This window comes from Phyllostomus hastatus, unplaced genomic scaffold, assembly GCF_019186645.2.
Source record: "Phyllostomus hastatus isolate PE091 unplaced genomic scaffold, TTU_PhHast_1.1 phas_contig_80, whole genome shotgun sequence".
Lineage (NCBI taxonomy): Eukaryota > Metazoa > Chordata > Mammalia > Chiroptera > Phyllostomidae > Phyllostomus > Phyllostomus hastatus.
The window spans coordinates 55,021,862-55,041,146 of NW_025333960.1; the positions used below are offsets into that span (position 1 = coordinate 55,021,862).

The 19,285-nt window shown below is 55.8% G+C and overlaps 1 protein-coding gene across 1 annotated transcript in view; it reads right to left on the reverse strand.

The window, feature by feature from the left end:
- Nucleotides 1-494: 494 nt before the first annotated feature.
- The window catches only part of LOC123826018 (cytochrome b5), a 30,695-nt gene continuing 11,904 nt past the window's right edge, over nt 495-19,285 (reverse strand). The window contains exons 2-5 of the mRNA XM_045849701.1: nt 8,263-8,391; nt 7,407-7,436; nt 3,377-3,411; nt 495-1,746 (exon numbers count right to left, since the gene is read on the reverse strand). Coding sequence (XP_045705657.1) covers nt 1,665-1,746; nt 3,377-3,411; nt 7,407-7,436; nt 8,263-8,391 — 276 coding nt within the window. The 3' untranslated portion in view covers nt 495-1,664. The remainder of the gene's footprint in view (nt 1,747-3,376; nt 3,412-7,406; nt 7,437-8,262; nt 8,392-19,285) is intronic.

Consider the following 19,285-nt stretch of genomic DNA (forward strand, 5'->3'; position numbering starts at 1 on the left):
AGAGACAGATAGATGGTAAACGAACCAAAGGAAGAAATGCGGCCCCCAGCGTAATTTTAAATCTCGCGTGTACTCAAGGCAACCTCTCTGAGCCCCCACGAGTTCTCCTGTCTCCCGGGGGGACGCCTCGCGGTCTCCAGTAGCAACGGTCCCCAGGAGTGGGGCTTCCACTCACCGCAGGCCCCGGGGGCTTCGGCACTCCTCGCTTCGATCCCTTTGGTGTCACCGCCCCTCTTCCAGAGGCGCCCTTCGCAGTGGCGCTGACCCACGCGTCTCGGGCCGTGACCCCGGCCCCCCCGCGCCTGGAGGAAACAAGGAGGCACTTCCCGTGGAAATCCTGGGCAGGTGAGCGTCGAAAAGCAGCGCGAGGGTCCTGACAGTCCCTTTTGGTCTGAGCTACCCGCACGTCTGCGTCAGAGCCCGCGGACCCCCAGTGGACCCCGGAGCTCAGCGGCGCCCGTCCGAGCACAGCACGTCCACGACAGGAGGTGCGGTTCTTGTTCCAGGCACGTGTTTATTGAAATCTGAATCAAGGGTTCCTCTGCGGGGCACTTCCCCACGTGACACAGCGCCTGTCCCCAGCCCCGACGTTCACGCTAACTCGAACCTCCAGTGACAAAAAGGGCAGAGGGGGATACATGGCCACGGCTACAAAAATTTATACTCTGGGGTGACAAAACCATCCCTTCCCAATGCGTCAGTGATTTCTGAAGAACCCCAGCACCGGGCGGCGGCCAGCGTGCCCGTGGACGCTTGCACAGTCACAGCTACCCACGGAGCACGGACAACTCTAGAGCCGTCCCCCCAGGCTTCCACGGAGGAAGGGGCCCGGGGCGGAGAAAGCAGTCGGAGGTGAGTGGCCAGTCCTCCGAGCCTCGCCCCAATCCCCCCAGCTCGCCACCAACGGCTCGGGGTCTCCAGAAACCAGCATTTCCCCGCGGTGATGACCTCTGAGCCGGGAGAAGAGGCCGTCGAGACGTCCTCTCCCGGCTCACGCGTCTGTCTGTCTGTCTGTCTGTCTGTCTGTCTGCCTGTCTGTTGCTGGTGCTTCTGAACCAAAGGAGAGACGCGGTCTCTCTTCTGCGCCCTACAGGCCCCCCTTCTCTTCCGACCGCCTGTTTCAGGAAGAACAAGGTTTTGGAAATCCTTGCGCTATCATTCCCAGGGCCTGCCTTAATCTCCTTGGAAAAGAAACTACACTGGAGACGCACAGTACCAAGGGACTCCGCCTGGTTTCTGGTTTCCCCTCCCTCCTCACCGTGGAGGCCGCGGGGGCCTGAACGGCACATTAAAGGGCTCACTAAGCAACCAGGGATTTTGCACATGAGAGGCAGTTACACACCCAATCGACAGGCACACGTGGTGTTGTATTGGAAAAGCCAGGTGTATTTCTAAGAGGTCACGCCCACGCCGACAGTGAGTTACATGACACGGCCTTGGGGCAGCGGAGCAGAGCTCACGCGTTAACAAGCACCCGCGGGAGTGCGAGAGCAAGGAGAGGAGGACAGATCCTTTGGGTTCGTTTGTGTCTCGTGGGGGAGGAGGGGGGCAGGCTCGGTGAAATCACGTTCAGGTGAGGGTTTGCGTCAGTCGCGGCAGTGAACTCGGGCCTCGCTCTTCCCGGCCCAAAGCCGTCTGTCCGCCCGCTGGCCTCTGAGGACGGGTCAGTCTTCCGCCATGTAGAAGTGGTACATCAGGCCCACGGCCAGCGCCGAGAGGGCTGGGATCGCCCAGTTGGTCCACCAGCTGGAAAGGAACAGCAGTGACGCTCGCGTGGTGCTCTCGGCTCGGCATCTGCGCACCTCCGGAGCACCACGGAAGTCCCCTCTCTGACCTTCCTGGGTGAGACGGAGACTCTCGAAAGTCCCCTCTCTGGCTTCCCTGGGTGAGAAGATGACTCCTGCTAAAAGGGACGCGGCTGGTACCCGTTCTGGCAACTGCTCTATGGTTCTTGCCTTATGAGAAAACCGATGGCTACCCCCTCACCGACCTCCACTTACATCTACTTCTGTAAACTTGTACAGAGAGCTGGGAACCACTCCCCCAAAAGCTGCCACGAGCTAGGACTAGGGACTCGCCTAAAGGACGTCGAGTCTGGGTACGCGTCGCCAGCTCACACAGGGAATACTCCTCTCAGGTTTTATTCTGGTGCCATGTATGTGTTAAGAACTTAAAACGGCACGAAACTGAGAACCAGAAGCCGAGGCCCTCGCTTTGGGAGAGCCGTGGGCAAGTGCCACAAGGGTGCCCAAGGGCGAATCCCAGGCCGTGAGCTGGAAGAGAGGGCAGGGCTCTGACCCGGCCGGTGACCGAGGTCGCTGCCAGCACCGCCGGTCTGCCCCGGGGACTCTGTGTCGGAAAGCTGATCTTGACCCGCGTGCAGCAGACTCGCCGTGTTGACAAACGGCGTGCCCAGACTCCCTGATCCGCAGGTGGCCCACGGGTGGGGGCCCACAGAGTCCCTGCTTGCCAGCTGCTCAGTCCCAAGGCCCAGAATTACGGGTCGGATCGGGGCCGGAGCTAGACTTGCCCCTGTCATTTCTTAGGAAAGAGGAATTGATACACAGGTTTGAGAGTCTGAGCAAAGCCAGACGACACCCAGGGCCACCTCCACTTCCTGTCATACAGTGTCCGTCCTTTGCCCCCTGCACACACCCACCCACCCATTCAAAGACTGGGTTTGATACAAAGGTCTTGGCTGCAGGAGGATTCCAGGCGACTCTGCACCCTGGGGGGGCTGTGTCCCTTCCGGAAGAAACCGTGTGACCGTGAAGAGGAAGGCGGACGACCGCCAGGAGGCGGGGAAGGTGCGAGATGGGGCGGTCACCTTCGACGGGGTGAAGCTGCATCGGCATCATCTGTGCTCGTGGGGCGGGGCTCGGGTCCCCGATAAATAGCCATCTGGTGGCAATGACACAAGTCAATGTCACAGAGCTGCCAAAAATGCTCCTACGACCTTGGACTCACGTCCAGAAATCTGGGCCACGGAGCAAGCGATGCACGCCGCACGCGGACTGCTGGGGCAGTTCCGGGCCCGGGGCCCACCGGCCCGGTGCCTCCGCGGGAGCACTGCGGCCTCCAGGACCGGCGTGCCCCAGCGAGGAAGGACAGCAGACGTGGGCTGGGGAGTGAAAGGAGCCCCGACGTGTCCCGCTGTTCCTCAGGGCAGACACAGCGGGAGGGCGAGATCCGGGTCGTTCCGGAGAACGCCCGCAGTCTGAGCTGTCTGCGTTTCAGGGAGGAACGCCCCGAGCAGTGGGGGTGCCGAGTGGAGATGACCCCGGGTGTCCCGAGGTCAGAGAGAGACACCTCCGGCCCTCTGAGTGTACGAGCCCCCCGGATCACAAGGACGGTCGGAGAGAAAACTAGCACCTACCTGTAATTAGAGTCCACTGTGGTGATGAGGGTCTCCTGAAACGGAGAGAAGAAGTAAGATGAGCTAAAGGGGACAATGGACCGAAAACCTGCTTTAACATAAGGTCACGATGTCTCTGTGACAACACATTCTTCACAAAGACACTGGGCAGGAAAGTTACATCATATACTCCTTCCACTAAAATGCCTAAGCTCACCATTTGTTTCTGAAGAAAAAGTTTAAGGAAGATCTATATCTAAATTGCTTACGAACACAACCTAGATAATTTGGAAGAAACTGCTAAAAACTAACAGGCTACATAAAGTATCCCGTGCATACAGATATCTAGATACTTAAAAATAGAAAAGGACAACGGGCGTGATTTACACACGCACACAACCCCACCGTTATCGTGTGAGCAAGAGGATTTTAGTCTCCAAAACCGTGAATGAAACGGTCAATTAAAAACACTGATTTCATTCAGATCTTATATGCAGTAAAAGTGTCCCCAAATTACGTTAAAAGACATGTCAGCTGAAAAGAAAAAAAAAAAGAGAACTGCCATTTCAATTTGTAGCACTCTGGATAAACTTGAACTCTGACCAGACAGTTCTAGAAAGGCACTGGAGGCCTTGGGGGCCGACCCCACACCGCCACCCGCCGGGAGCGTCAGAATAAGGACGCCCTGCACACGAGGTCTTCCCCAGCCCCGGCCTGTTCACCCCCCAGCCGCTTCTGGGAGTCCTCGCCAACACCAGGAGCGTGACCCCAGAGGGCTCTGGGAAGTGGATGCTTCCCCAAAGAGCCGGATAACCAAGGCCTCCTGAAGTACAGACGTTTCCAGGCTCACAGACGTGTTAGGAAGCGTTGTTTTAGAATTCCACACCAGCAGAAGCGTTATTAGCGTCTCAGAGGAAGCCGGCTGTCAACAATGCCACCGTGTTAGAGCTCATCTCTCTGCGGTGTCCCAGAGCACGGGACAGAAGCCGCTAGCAACACAGGCGGCGGTGCGCGAGGCTCCACACGGCGCAGCAGCACGCGGACACAGCTCCCGCGGACGGGCAGAAGCCCGCTCGGGGCGAGCCGGGGAAGCGGCGCGGCAGCCCACCCACCTGGGAACGCGGCTGTTAACATTCCTGACACGGGAGCGGGGAGGAAGCAGGTCATTGAGGAAGAAAACTGGACAGTTAGTATCTTTCGGAGTGAGTACAAAAAGCATTCACAACTGCCGCAAGGCGATTTTTCAGGTTCGCTGTATTACAAGTAAAACTAGCAAAGATGCTTCCAAGTAACTGAAATACGCAGAAATATCACTGAGCTATGAGGAGAAAGACACAGTCAGCTCTGAACCCCAGTAGTTCGTGGAAGGCAGAACCTGGTCACACTGGAGAGCCTCACCTGAACCAGCAAACAGCGGGCGAGCGTGCACCGTCCTTCTGTCAGGCCGAGCCCAGGCACGTGCCTGAACCTGGGGACAAGGCCGGAGCCCCCACGGCCTGGCCCCGCCCCGCCTCGGGTGCACCCAAGCACCGAGGCTAAAGCACTGCTAGTGCGTCATCGTCGCCATCGGCAACAACAGTGACCTTGGAAAGAGCTGAGCTTTAAAGATCGTGGCCATCGATTGCTTGGTGTCTGTCAGGCTCTTAACCCAGGATGCTTGAGAGTCGAAGCAAGTTTGAATTACCAGCGAGCGCTTCGGTGCAAAGGAAACGGTCTCTTCGGTCCTTACTGTGAAGGGGCTAAGCTGGGCTTTGAGTGTGCAGCAGATCAATGACGAACAGGGAGAAAACACCACGGTGTGCCCTACAGGCTCTGCCACCTGCTCACTCCGTGACCTTGAGGGGTGGCTCCATTTCAGCTGGGCTAACAATGAAAACGGTGCATGATGAGCTCTACATAAAAGCCTGCAGAGCCCATCGAGCTCCGGCAGGTCAAAGTCATCTCATCACTCAGCTCACCTGACGTAACCCACTCTTTCACTGAACTCGTCCCTGAGAATACTGCCAACAGACTGACGCCTTCCCTGCAGAGCCCAGAGCCGACCTACGCTTCAGAGACTGCAACTGGCAAGCCTGCTGCGGCTGCCGGCCGTGGGGCTGCAAGGTCAAAGCTCGGGACCCGGTCTGAGTGCCATTGTCTTCGCCAGCCCTGGGGCCCACAGGGATGCCGTGACAACCAGGTCAAGCCACACAGACAGCAATGCTGTGAAGACTACAACCAAGAAACGGTGCTGCCAGCCACTAAAATCTTTCACGGGAGCAACCTGGTGCATGTGAAGGCGTTTGATCCAAAGCCCATTATTTCTACGTCTGCCGAGATCTTCCTCTGGCAACCTGCATCCTGTTTTCCTTCGGGCACGTTCAAGCGAACAATCTTCGCTGCATCTGATGTCACAACTCAACTGTGTAGGTGTTTCAAGCAGGCAACATTTCAACACTTCAGGCCCCAGTGTTCACTGATCAGTCTGCAGACAGATGGACGGTCACACAGACACACGCAGCGAAAGCGGCCTCTGAGGACACACTGTTCTTTTGGTAAACCGGGGGCACGGTCTACAAAGGGGGCCACGTATTTTCCTCTGCCGTGTTTGCTCACGGCCTGTAAGAAAAAGAACAAGCTCTTGGAGCCCACTTCCCTCCAGTCCTGCTCTAAGGAGAGCAGAGGTACATGGGTTCTAAGTGCAAACAGAGGAGAAGAGAGTCTGTCATTCAAAAATAAGGCCTGACGGTGGGAGGCTGTAGCCCTGACGGTGGGAGGCTGTAGCCCTGACCGGTGCCTTCTGCTCGTGGGTGCCCTGGTTTAAGGCGTAGTCCGGTCTGCATTAGATCTAAGTTCACATAATGAGCCTTGCCAAATCCTTGTTTGATGACAGCCCAATGATTTGCACCAAGATTATTAAAGACGGAATCCCTAACAGGAGAAAATATACTTTTTTTCCTGACAGGCTTTGGAGAAAAAGCAAACGCTTCAATGCACCCTGGAATTTCAGCAGTTTAAAAAGTAGCCTCAGAAAAGGTGCTGCAGCCATATAAACCAACTGCAAAGATTCTCAGCAACGGTTACAGAGTCAATCCAAAGTCTAAAGTCCATTTTTTATCTTCCCAAAGTACTGGGATCAGCAACATTGGCCTGGGCCTTCCTTGAATCAGGAAAGGAGGGAACATGATAAAACTGCATCATGCAGACCTTTATATTGTCCCATCTGGGGTACCAAGGTCAACAGCACCTTCATGCTCTGCTGGATTAATGGCTCGATTTTCTTGCCGATTAAATTTAGACAATGTCTTGTCAGCAGCCACTGGCAAATGAGTTCACCAGATCTTACTACGAGCTGTGTGTGCAGCCGTATGCTTGTGCCCTCTCCAATAAAACCAAGGACATCACTGGAGACGGAGAAGTGACCCTTTCTGTCACCTGTTTTAAGCACAACTTCCCCACAGCCCTTTAACTACGGGCCAGGAACTATTTTCCCGCTCGCACTTCTGGGGAACTCGGGCTGCCGTGGCCCCTTCTCACTGCGGATTTATCTTCCGACGTGAGCGGGGTGGCCAGCTCAGAGGGAAGGCTGCGGGATCAGGGCACACCACGAGTGTTACTCGAGTTATTTTCCTTTCCTAAGGAAAAATGCCTCAAAAAGTTACTATTTAATTTGAACAACATTCAGTTTAGCCAGGAGGTGTTTCCCAAACATCGACGGTGTCCCAGAGACGTGGAGAGGAAGACAGGGGTTGTGTCCCCAAAGGCTTGAGTATGAGGCTCCGGCTCCAGGTGACGCTCTCTGGAAACCATGCTGGGCCACAGCCTTCACAGCAGAGGCACAGCGCTGGTTACGAAAAGTGGCTCTTGCACAGGCATCCGTTGGCAATCACGATGGGAAAGGATTTTAGGTGTTGAGAGTCTTGTGCAGAGAACACACGACTCCTCTGATCGGTCACACTGTGACCGGTGGCCTCGGTCAGGCCGGGGGGAGACCTCCACCCTCTGCTGTGCCGGGGTGACACCCAGCGTCGGTTACCCCAGCCAGTGAGACACTCCAGACGGTCACACTTACCGCAGGCTTCTGTATCTTCCCTCTGTCGTCCTGCAATGAAAAACACGGCACATCACAGGACGGAAAATGTCTACGGAAGCCCCGTCCCCAAGGTGCTCGCTCTCTCTGAGGTTTCTAAAATACATCGTTTTAGGTTCATCTGTCCAGGTCGCGGGACGTGTTTGAGCCTTCTGACTTGACTGCGAAACTTGTTCTCAGATCAAGTGCTGAGAGGTGGTCTGACCTAGAGTCCCAAGGGTGAGAGCGGCACCCGCGGGAGTTGTGCTGACCTGTGGGTGAGTGCAAGCACTGATGGGACTCGGGTTCCTGTCGTATTCCAGGGGCAGCTGAGTAATCAGGTTCTTCCCGTCTATCCTCGCAAACTGCCGTTAGGGTGTGTGTGTGTGTGTGTGTGCATGTAGGTGTGTAAGTGTACCTGCATTGTGTGTGTGTAACTCGTGTGCTACCCTCAGTAAATTCCTCCAGTCTCCCAGTGGTAGGGTCATCATCTACCTAAACCCCCAGCTGCGTCAGTTCAAGGTCAAGTGTGTCTGAAGGCTGACCACCAGTGAGCCCAGTAGGCAGATGAGACAAAAATGCTGCCGGCCTCGCCTAAAAACCCACCATAAAACTGCTCCCTTTGGTGAAGGACAAGGACGAAGGTATGTGGGCCAGTAGAACTTCCAGATAAACGAAGCTGATTGTCTCAGAGTGCCCTCTCCTTCCCCGAAACCCGCCCCCCCCCAGTGGAACGACGGAAATGCCGTGAACGGCCCCCTCCCCAGGCTTCCCCCCAACCAGCCCCCCCAGTCTCCCCTTCACGCGCCGCCGTGACAAGACGCACCGGTCCCGAGACAGAACTTTCCGGGCTACTTACCGGGTGCAGCTCCCCGATGATGTAGTTTTGGGACAGCTCCCGGGCATCCGTAGAGTGCCCGACGTCCTCGAAGTTCTCGGTGGCGTCGCCCCCGGCCTGTTCCCGCAGGACTTCCTCCCCGCCGGGGTGCTGTGCGAGGGACACACAGAGAGGCAGGCTCAGAAAACCGTGACCGACGGTCTTTTCCCAAGCAAATGGGATCAAGGAAGCGGCCAGTTTATTCAACCAGACAGTCTGCTCCGGAAGGCACAGGCAACAACACGCGAGGGCAGCACGGCCGTGACGCGGGCAGAGACGCCGCGCTCCTTCGTCTCCCAGAGCCTTCTCGGAGGCGCGGAGAGAAGCCCTCTCCCACGGAAAGTAAGGCGCCCGTCTCTGGGTCACTCTGATCGCGTGGAGAGCAGGAGGCAGACATATCTCATCCTTTGACAACACCCTCTTTGCTTCTCCGGAAAGCTCTCAAAAGTGTTCTTCTTAATTTTTATCTAATCTCTTTTTCCTTGAGTCCTATCCCTTTGACCTCGTGGGCCCCGGTGTGCACGTACGCCTTTACGCCGTAGATGACGGTGCACCTTTGAAGAGCTCGGCGTGCGCCCGCCCAGTGCAGAGCGGGTACAGCCGGTGGGCAGGGGAGTGAGCCCCCTGCCTCTTGCAGTGCTCACCTTCTAGTCAGAAGGCACAGAAAAGCAGGCAGGGGCCATAGTAACTTGGCTACGTCGAGGACAGGGAACAGAAGCAAAGAGGGGAGAGCTCAGCTCTCCCTTCCAGTGCTTGTAGCTGCCTTGATGGTAAAACCAGCCAAGGCTGGTCATGTGCAGGGCCTGACAGGTGGGCCCAGGCATGGAGACAGGTGCGGGCAAGGAGCGGCATTACCAGTGCAGCAAAGGGAGCATGCTCAGTTATATCGCCCCAAATACCCTCCTAGGGGAAAAGACCCTCTTAAACTGAACTTCATTATTACCTTAGATCAGGGGAGTCAAACTCCTTTTCACCGGGGGCCACATCAGCCTTGCGGTTGCCTTCCAAGGGCCAAATGTAACTTTAGGACTGTATAAATGTAACTGCTCCTTAAGAGTTAAGTAAGAGCACGGTGCTGCCACCAGGTAGAAGCAAGGTGCTAGGCCAGATGAAACCAGGTGGAGGGCCGGAGTCGGCCCGAGGGCCTGCTGTTTGCCAGCTGTGCTGTAGATAAAAGGCACCATGCCCTTGAGCAAAGCACCTGTCCGTGTCCAATAACTAAGGAAAACAGGTCTCACTGGCACAACTGACTGTCGTCTCTTCTTAATTTCTGCCAACAGGGGCAGATGTAAAGGCACATAACACGTCTTAGAAAGGTAGACAATTGTTCTGGTTTGCAATCTGTTTCTCCTCCTCCTGTATTTAAACATAGCAGTGCTAAACAAACTTACTTATTTTTCTCTTCTATTTGTAAAAGTAATCCATCTACATTGCAGAAAAATTGGAAAGCACAAAAAGAAAATAAAAATCACTTATATCACCCATAATCTTGCCATCCAGAGAAACCTGGATACACACATATATGCATATGTGTGAATAATTTTAAAAAGAAAACTGATTGCTACCAGATGCACCCAGTTTTGTTAGATAAAAAGTAGGTTACCACACACAGCACAGAGACAGGATGCCTGGGGTCACGCCTACTCCGTGGGCTTGGGGAAATAATGGTCCTGATATAGTTTCTGAGGATCGAATGTGTTGTCATATGTGTCTGGTACATAATGTATGAGCAATAAGTATTAGCCAGCATTTTCATTAGAAATTTTCCATCATTATTCCTCAGCGTGGCTTTGTAAACGGCTGCACACTGTTACACCGTGTGGGTATTTCCAACCTCATTTAAGTGTCTCCCACTGGGGCATCCAGGGTATGGGAAGCCCCATAAACAAGCGTGGGATGCAGGGCGGAGGCACAGGCAGGCGGCAGGCTCACCCCCAGAGGCAGGGGGAAGCTTCTGGATGCATCTGCAGGCTGTGGCAATGACAATGTGGTGTGCGGACCTGGGACAGTTGGTTTATCGTTGGGCGGCGAGCTATCAACGAAGTGACTCACTTGGCACTCACAAATTAGGGAAAGTCGGCCAGCCCTTCCTTTGGGTGCTGACCTCACCGGTGAGAGCGCTCTGCCTGCGAGGATTTGGCTGGGCGGACAAACCGCCCAGGGGAAGCCCCTGGTTTCCAGCACGGCCTGTCTCCCAGGGGGAGTTCAGGTGAGGCTAAGAACACATACGGGCCTTGGATAAAGAGTCATAAAACCAGGCAAGTTCTAAAAACACAGAATTTGATTTTAAAGTGTTAACATGGAGAAAGTAAACATTCTACTTCACTGAGAGTAACACAACTTCCTTCACCTGAAATAAAAAGGCAACTTCTCAGCTCCTGACCGGGCACAAGGAAGGAAAGGGTGTGTGCCTGGACGCAGGCCTGCATCTAGCTCGCTAGCTGTGACTTGGACCCCGCATCAGTGGTGAGGCCGTCTTCCCGGGGTGGGGGCGGGGCGTAATGAGAGAGAAACTCTGTGGGTCTTACCGGTTTCACTGAGCACCACCTAAACAAAACTAGAGCACAGAATAAGTGAACTGGTGCAAAGATAGGTTTGCCCTACCCTAAAGAGTTAAACAACTAGTAAGAAAAACAAAGCCTGAAAACTGAGTTTTTGGGGCCAAATAACTCAAGACTTGATAAGACAATTAAAAAAAAATACAGGAATGCCTTATTGCCATACCGGGTATGCTCCTTGAAACGGGGGAAGAGACAGACAGCAACATTAAATGAAATCTAAATCACGACACCTGGTGATTCATCTTATCACCCTTCTCCCACCTGTAGCAACTCCATGCGTTTTAATAAACCCATTACGTCTTAAGACTCAAGTAAACACTCTCCCTCACCTGCCAGAAGTCGTAACAAAGAAAACCTGGGGACGTGGCCGTGGGCGCCGCCTAGTTCCGAGGTGGGCATGCCTGCGACCCCTGTCCGGAAGCCCGCAGAGCACGGACAGTGTCTTTTGGGACCAGCTACAGAATGCGGGGTGGCCCGGGACAAGACAAGCTTTGGGAAAGGACAGTGGTGGAATAACTCGGAAGGAGGGGAAAAGGCCACACGCAGGCAAGACTAGACGCAAGGAAAGAGGCAGAATTCTCCGGAAGACTCTGAGCCACCTGGGAACCCTGGGACCTCCCTGCTGCCACGGGCCTGGGCCGGCCCCAGCGGCAGAGCCCGGGCAGACAGAGAGCAGGGCCTGGGGGACAGGGAGGAGGACAACTGGAATACCGGCACCTTCCCCGGAGCGTCCTTCTCACCCAAAGGTCCCGTTTCTCCCGAGGAGGACGTGTCTTCCTTTTGCCTTAGGTGTGAGCTCACCAGACACACGTAGTCACACGCACAGTGCACTGCCATGCACCGGCCCGCGATCGGTAGCGGTGGCAGCGAAGAGAGGCGAGCGGCACAGTAACACAGACACGCGTCAGCGGTGGGGCCCCCCACCCCCCGCACTGGCAAATCCCCGACATCTTCCCATCTTCCGTGCCCCTCGGCTCCCGCCAGAGCCGCCCCCCCGCCCACCCCGGGCCTGCAGCTCCGACCTCAGTCTGCATTGCCGCCCCCAGACTTCCCTCCCCCAGACGTGACTTCCTCCACCCCCAGCGGCCATGCTGAAGGGCATCAGGTGCGGAGCCCTTGGCTGGGCTCGGGTCTGAAAGGGCCCGCCCCGCGCCCCCACCCCCACCCCGGGGTCTCCGTCTCCCCACTCAGCGCTGCCCAAGTTGTCTTTGCGTTGAGGCATTGCTGAGAGTCCTGAGACCAGGGACTCCGTCTGTCCTGTCCCTCGATGTCGCCCTGGTACCTGGTGCAACACCTGGCACATGCAGATAAAAACACACAGGTAACTTTCAAACAAATAAGATACTCGCAGATCGTCCCACTCGGGCTTTGAAACCGTGAGCTGGGACCAGCCAGCGGTCAACGACCGTCTTCCCAGGCCAGCCTCATCCCACTCTCCACTTCCTGAACTAACAGTAGCTCTGACCCTATCATTCCACATTTAATTGCTGTTCAGCCCCTTTAATCAAAACATTTACTGTCCCGTGTGTGAAAGGCATTGTGTGGGACACGCGAAAGTACACAAAAGATCGGTGTGATTTGGTCCCAAAGGAGCACGCAGTCACTCTGAGGTCAGTGGAATAGCGCAGAGATGGCGGGGGGCCTTCCTCGACGCCACCTCGGAGCTGGGATCACTCTCGAATCACCCAGCAGGTCCTAAACTCGCAGTCACAGGAGACGCGAGCGTGAACTTGTGTCACCTGCCCTGGGAGGCAGGACTGAAGGAGTCACACACCTGCTGAGCACAGCCACGGACCACACACACCCGCTTCAGGAGAGGAGGCTCCCTAGGTGCGAACTGAAAGGCGCCCCCTCTCCAGGTGAGGGGCTCCCAGGTGAGGCCCGCGGGCTAGAACAGGAGTCCGGCCGGCGCCCAGCTGCCCTGGGAGAAAAAGCAGCATCTCTCTGGGAGGGAGCGGCCAACAGAAAAGCTGCAGTTGCCCGGGGACCAGAGGACTCTTCTCCATGGCTCCGTGGCGGTTCTCAGGATCAAGTCTCACCTGTTTTACCGCCTGCTGGCCCTGGGGCACTGGAGGGGGAGGGCCGGAGTGCCCGTACACCCAGTGCAATCGAGCCTTGCGTGACACAGTGCATTCTGGACTGTGTGTGTATTTGGTTGGACGTACAGTCAGAGCTCCAGGGCTCCCGTCCTCCTCCCACAACCAGTCAAGGTCTGAGGGCTCTCTTGGGCTTTCCAGCCCCACTTTACTTAACGCGAGAAATACAGGTGTCACCGTGCTTGTGGATGTCCAAGTTCAGGGTCTCCCAAGAGCATATGAAAATGAGAGAGACACAAAGGAGGAGGAAAACAGGACGTGTTAAATGAGTATCAGTAAGTTCAAGAAAAGGATGGGTACTCCTGTTGACGACGGGCAACATGGGGGAACCTCTGGGCCGCACTGGGGCGGCTCTGCGTGCCAGGGCCCTTGGGGGGGGGAGGGGAGGCCGCCCCTCCCCCGAGGGTCGGTCATTCCCGTAGAGGGCACTTGCTGAGCCTGTGCGGGGCTGGATGACAGAAAAGGTACGGCCCCTGCTTTCTAAAAATAGTAAGAGCTCAAAATGCAAGAACGTGTTACACACTTGGTGAGTTTTTCTTCTCGGGGCAGCAAATCCCCGTAGTGGATGCAGCAGCAGGGACGGTCCCTCGGGCGAGGCTCAGGGACAGCACACGTGCGGACTCTCACGTCACCTTCGACTCGCAGGGCCAGGTGTGTCCAGGCCAACGCTGCCGAGTCACTCGCTGTGAAGAGCCCGCAGACGCAGAGTCAAACCCAGCGACCCGCAGGCCCCTTTCCGGCTAGAAGCCAGCCTGGCCGCGGTCCCGCCCGCCCTTCCTCTCTCGGAAGACATGGGGGCGGCAGGAACGTGCTCTGACAGGATGGACGCGGAGGCAGGCGGAGGGCAACGCTCCTGGCATTGCTTCCCGCAGGGGAGAGACCAAGGTTACCGGGCTGAACGCACGCGCACAAAACCAGAGCTCCGGGGCCCTCCCCGAGACGACGGGTGCCCCGTGTTCAGGGATACGAGGCTCAACCGTTCGTGCCCCGGGCCGGCGTGTTCAACGTCTCCACCTCACGGCACACGTACACCAACTACCGAAACTCTGCGGCACACCAAAAACACATGTTTTTGCTGACCTGACAAAAAATAGGAATAATTTTTATTGATTTCCAAAAAAAACATAATAGTAATAGTTATTACCTATCCTTTATGCTCCAAAGTGACTTTTTAAACACTCAAGTGCCTATACTTGCATATTAGGATTTCTTGTACCAAGAATTAACCAGTCAGGTGCACCCTTATTATGCAACATGACCAAGGAGATGCAACTCTGTTAAATGACCTATACACTTACGGTTCAAGACAGGGCATTCACACTGGACGGCTGTTTTGTTGTGCTGGCTGTTGTCATTTTTTTATTTGACAGTCTAAGGGAAAAGAGGTCAGTGCCCCTGACTAAACAGTCAGATATTGCGTGTTGTAAAACTTCTTGCAGCACATCGGTTGAAAATCACCGCTCTAGGCCATTACAAAAAAGAACGTGACCCAAACGGAATGGGCAATCCTCCCATGTCCCATCGAGGCCAGGCCAGTACTGTCTGGCCGGTGCCCAGGAGGCTGCTGCCCTCCCCCTCCTCCTAACCTACTTCAGTATAACTAGGGGGGAAAGAGGTACCACAGGCAACATGCAACTTTTTTCAAATGAAAACACGAGTCCCACTTCCCATGCACAGAGGAAAAAAAAAAAAGAAGACATATATTGGACTAAAATAGCAGAAGATGCTTCCCCAGAACAAGACAGCGCACAGATAGACCGGGGTCAGATACGGAGAAAGGAGAAGGGATGCAGCGCGGCCTTGCGTTTCTTACGTACGTGGAGAGGCCGAGGATCAGAGGGAGACCTCAAGGAGAGCGGCGCCTCAGACCCGTCTTCGAGTGGGGCCGACGAGAAGCGATAGGTAAAGGAACGAACGCGTTGCCAGAGGTGCCACGGTGCCCGGGACGTATTAAACTGCGGGACAATTCTATTCCACGTGCAGCAGTGTGCGCTAGAAATGATCTATAGAAACTGGCAACTGGCAAGATAAAAACGATAGGCTTCGATGCCACTCCTAATGCAGACCATTTCGACCCATAAACTTGTAATGTGTAGGCAATAATCTTAAGGAGACAGAAAACGTGAGCAGAGTCAGTCCTTCTAGACCCAAATACGTGCGGCCTGCGACACCACTGAACCAGAAACCGATCACGGAGCGGAAACTCTCTCATGGGCCCTTCTTCATTCCCGCTGTGTGTTGCGACGGTCGTTGTACGGCTCCTTAGGTTCTCCACCCACACTATGGAGACGCGTACGCACTGTACTTTGGCATGACCTTTGCTAGTTATGTCCCCTTTTACCACAAATAAGGTGAGCTGAGCTTATCGCCCCAAAGTATGCCTCTCTGGGGTGGGGGCTATGTCATGCTGGCTCATTAGTTGTAAGCAGTGGCAGGTGAGGAAGGAGCTCTGAACACCAAGCAGAAGCCCCAGCCTTGCACGGATGCTTCCCTTCATATTGGACACGCCCACCTACAAGGGTGTCTCCCGCACGGCGCCAGGCCAGCCCGCACCGTCAGGGCACCAGGCAGGACTTACATCTCCCCATAACCCTGCCCTTGTCTGCTGTGCTTCTCCGGGGGTCTCCCACAACGGACTCCCCGCCCCCAACCCCTTCTCTGCCTTTGGCGAAAGCAGCTCTTCAGGGGACGGCTTCTGCCTTTTCCAGCGAGCTGTTCGCCCTTGCTGGGCCTCTCCCGTGTGTATGGAAGGTCTACGTGTTATTAAACTTGAATTTGTTTTCTCTCACTAATCTGTCTCCGGGGAATTTGATTATTACACCAGTCAGAAGAACCTTGAGGGCAGAAGGAAGTGATTTTTTGCCCCAACAGTTTCCTAAGTGAGCGAGTCTTAAGCTTCAGAATAATATTTTTACTGAGTTTTTTAGCTGAACTCCTACAATCGCTGTGTTTTACTGGCTTTGGCAAAACAAGTGGTAGCATTTTGAAGTCGAGGGTTGGAAGGTCTTGTCTGTAGGGCAGGAGGGCCTCACATCCTTGCTCACAAAGCCGGGCGGGCTTCTCGCCGAGCTCACGTCTCCAGCCCTCCCCGTCCCGAGCCGCCTTCCTCCTCTGCTAGGACACTGGTCAAGGCCCTGCTGGCCGCCTCCTGTGCCCGCTCAGAAGTCCGCGTGGTGAGTTTCTGCAGGCGAAGCCAAGGCCTCCCGCACTTGCCCACGAAGAACTCCAGCACCTGCCGAGCCCCGGAGGCGCCCAGGAGCAAAACCGCACCAGCTGGGGCGAAGATGGATCCTTGAGCCAACATGTGCTTCTCCCTCCCCCCAACGCTTAAGCCTGTGGGGGGTGAGAAACAGCTACTTAGAGTAGAGATTCTTCCCAGCCTCCTTTGCAGTTGGGTACTCCATGGACTAAATTCCTGCTAATGAAATGTATACATGAAGTGTCAGGAGAACCTTCTAGAAGCCTGCCCTTTAGAGCACATTGTCCCTTTTGCCCATTGTCCATCCTGCTCTCTGGCATGGGGACGCTGCCTCTGAACTTGAACTGAGGACCAGACCTTAGCAATGGCCGAGAAGTGGACTAGAAGTGCAGCCCCAAGGGCTCGATGGGGCCAGCACGCCACACCTGGGCCGCAAAGCGCGTTTCCTCGCGAAGCGTGAATAAACGGCCTCGCGTGAGCGCAGCTGTTTAGGGTTCCTCTGAGCTCGACTCTACTTACCACGTCAATCCCTGTCGAGACACACCTTGCATCAGTGCAAGCAAACACGCTCCCCAGTGGTGAGAAGCTTAAAGCCAACTGAGGGCCACGGTCTCCCCTTTAGACACTGAACAAGTAGAGAAAGGTCAAGGCCCCGCCTTAACTTATCCAATACGTAATCATTGGGCCACCTCATCAATACCCTTGAACACGAGCGAGGCCCCTTCAGGTCGGACCCGCACGGACAGAGCAGACGCAGACGCGAGCCCTCGGGAGCACGAGCAGGAGTGGGGGCTCAGGGGCTGGAGGGCGCTCAGTGTGGGGCGGTCGGTGAGGGGACACGAGTGAATACAGAGAAACCCCCGAGGCCAGACGCGGGCTCCTTCTGCGTGCCTGCCGGACTGGCCCCGGGGATGCCCAGACCAGGCGTCAGGTCCGGGAGGGTGTTTCCGGAGGGGATCTACGTTGGAATCGATGGGCCCAGTAAACCAGGTGACCTGCCCTCAGGGCCGAGAGCGCCCTCCGGTCCAGAGAGGCCTGGAACCGAACCAGAGGCAGGAGGGGTCCGCCCCCTTTTCCCGCCCCGCTGATTGGGCAGGGACAGGTCGTCTCATCTTCGCCTGCCCTTGAGCTGGGATCTGCCCCCTTGGCTCCCCTGGTTCTCCGGCTGCCGGGGAACCCACCGGCGTTCCTGGTCTCAGCGGGCAGATGGCACAGCGTGGGATTGGTGGCCTTCTTCTTCCTCTCTGGAGTGTGTGTGTGGGTGTGTGTGTGTCTCCCACTGGTTCTGTCTCTCTGGAGAGCCCAGGCTACCACAGGCTGGACGGTTAGAATGGACCACACGACGGAAGGCCGTCAGAGCAGTGTCAAGGGGCGGACAGCAAGGAGTTCCTGCAGGGCAGGTGGCGTGTCCGAAGGCCACAGGGTCCCTGCTGAACAGACAGCTCTGAGGGCAGGCAGACTGGGGGAGCTTGGGGCCTGTCCACCCTCCTCCCCTCTCCCCCCTCCCCTCTACCCCGCACACCCCCAGCTCTCTGACATTTCTGCCTCCTCCTCCTCATCAGTGGGCCAGAGATCTTGACTCAAAGGCCCACTGAAGGTTAAAATCCCAGAAGTTCCAAGTTTAAAAGGACCTTCAGAGACCCGATGTCCTTAGAATCACGGGCGGAGAAACCGGGACCCGGGGAAAAAAGGCCAGCGTCACACTGACAGCTCGTGAAGGAGGCGAGAACAGAGCCCCGCCACCCCCCGCCCCGGGTCCTACCCAGGGCAGCCCCCTTTGTCTTGGTGCATGCATGTGACAGGACCATTTTTATCTTTCTGAACAAAGTGACCTTAGATGGGACGTCTTTAAAAAGAATTTCTTCATACATTTCCCTTTGGGAACTTAGAGGGACTTCTGTCTTGCTTCTTCTAGATGAGAAGGGACTTTGTCATTTGCCCTGCTGTCCTGGGCCTCGCCCACAAAGATTCAAAGGACACACACACGCACACACACACACACACACCTCCTAGCTCAGGGTGCTACCTGGCTGCCAGGCTGTCCCTGAAAAACGCCCAGAAATGTGAGCAAAACTACACCGGGCATCACAATATGCGCCGACGGCATTCCCCCCCAGGGCTCACTTAAATTAAAAACAAACGACAACTGTAAAAAAAAAAAAAAACCCTTCCCACTTAGCTGTAATGTGATGTGGACCCAAAGTCCACCACCTCGGGAGTACCTTTCCAGCCAAACACTCCACACTGCCAAAAACCGCGGAGTAAACAATGACTGGGCAAAAATGATCTGTGTACAGAGATTATCTTCAATAGTTCAGCCACCCAGGAGCACAACTCAAAGGAGTTTGGAGAGCAAACATTTTTAAAAAGATTTAGAACAGGCCCTGGCTGGGAGCTCAGCTGGCTGCAGGGTTGTCCCGTAACCAAAAGGTTGCGGGTTCGATCCCTGGTCAGGGCACGTGCCTAGGCTGCGAGTTTTGACCCCTGGTCGGGACGCCAACAGGAGACACGAGACCCACATTCTCTCTCACGTGGATGTTTCTCTCTCTCTCCCTTCCTCTCTCTGTAAAAATAATACACACATCCTTGGGTGAGGATTTAAACCAAGATTTAGAACAAAATAAGTCGTCTGACCAAATGTTTTCTATCATTTCCAGATGCCGTGTGCCCGAGGAGGCAAAGAATGGAGGCCTCGGAGCTGGCCAGGCCACCAGACTTTGCTGTCCGTGGCCCCAGCGTGGACTCCGTGGAGGAGCCCTGTGCGTGGCACTGCCCGGGGCTGCGCATGCCCCCTATGCCGCATCCTCGAAGCCTGGGACCCGGGTCACAAGCCCCGCCTCCCGGTTTCACGCTGGCGGTCCTAGGCTGAAACTCGCAGGGAGGGCTCTGCGTGCATCCGCCCACTGGAACATCTGCTGCGAGCCCTGCCCAGGTCGGCTGTCACCACGAGGGGGAAGCTACGGCCCGGGGGGGCAGACGGACATACAGACGAGAAACAGCTGCACAAAGTCAGCCCCGGGTGTGTAGCCAGCACAACAGGTGGAGGGGTCACCTGGCCCAGGCGCTGGAGGCCGGGGCGGGGCCAGGGAGGGGAGGCTGGGGCCCCGGGGAGAGCGCTCAGGAGCTGTCCGCCAGGGGAGCGAGCGGGC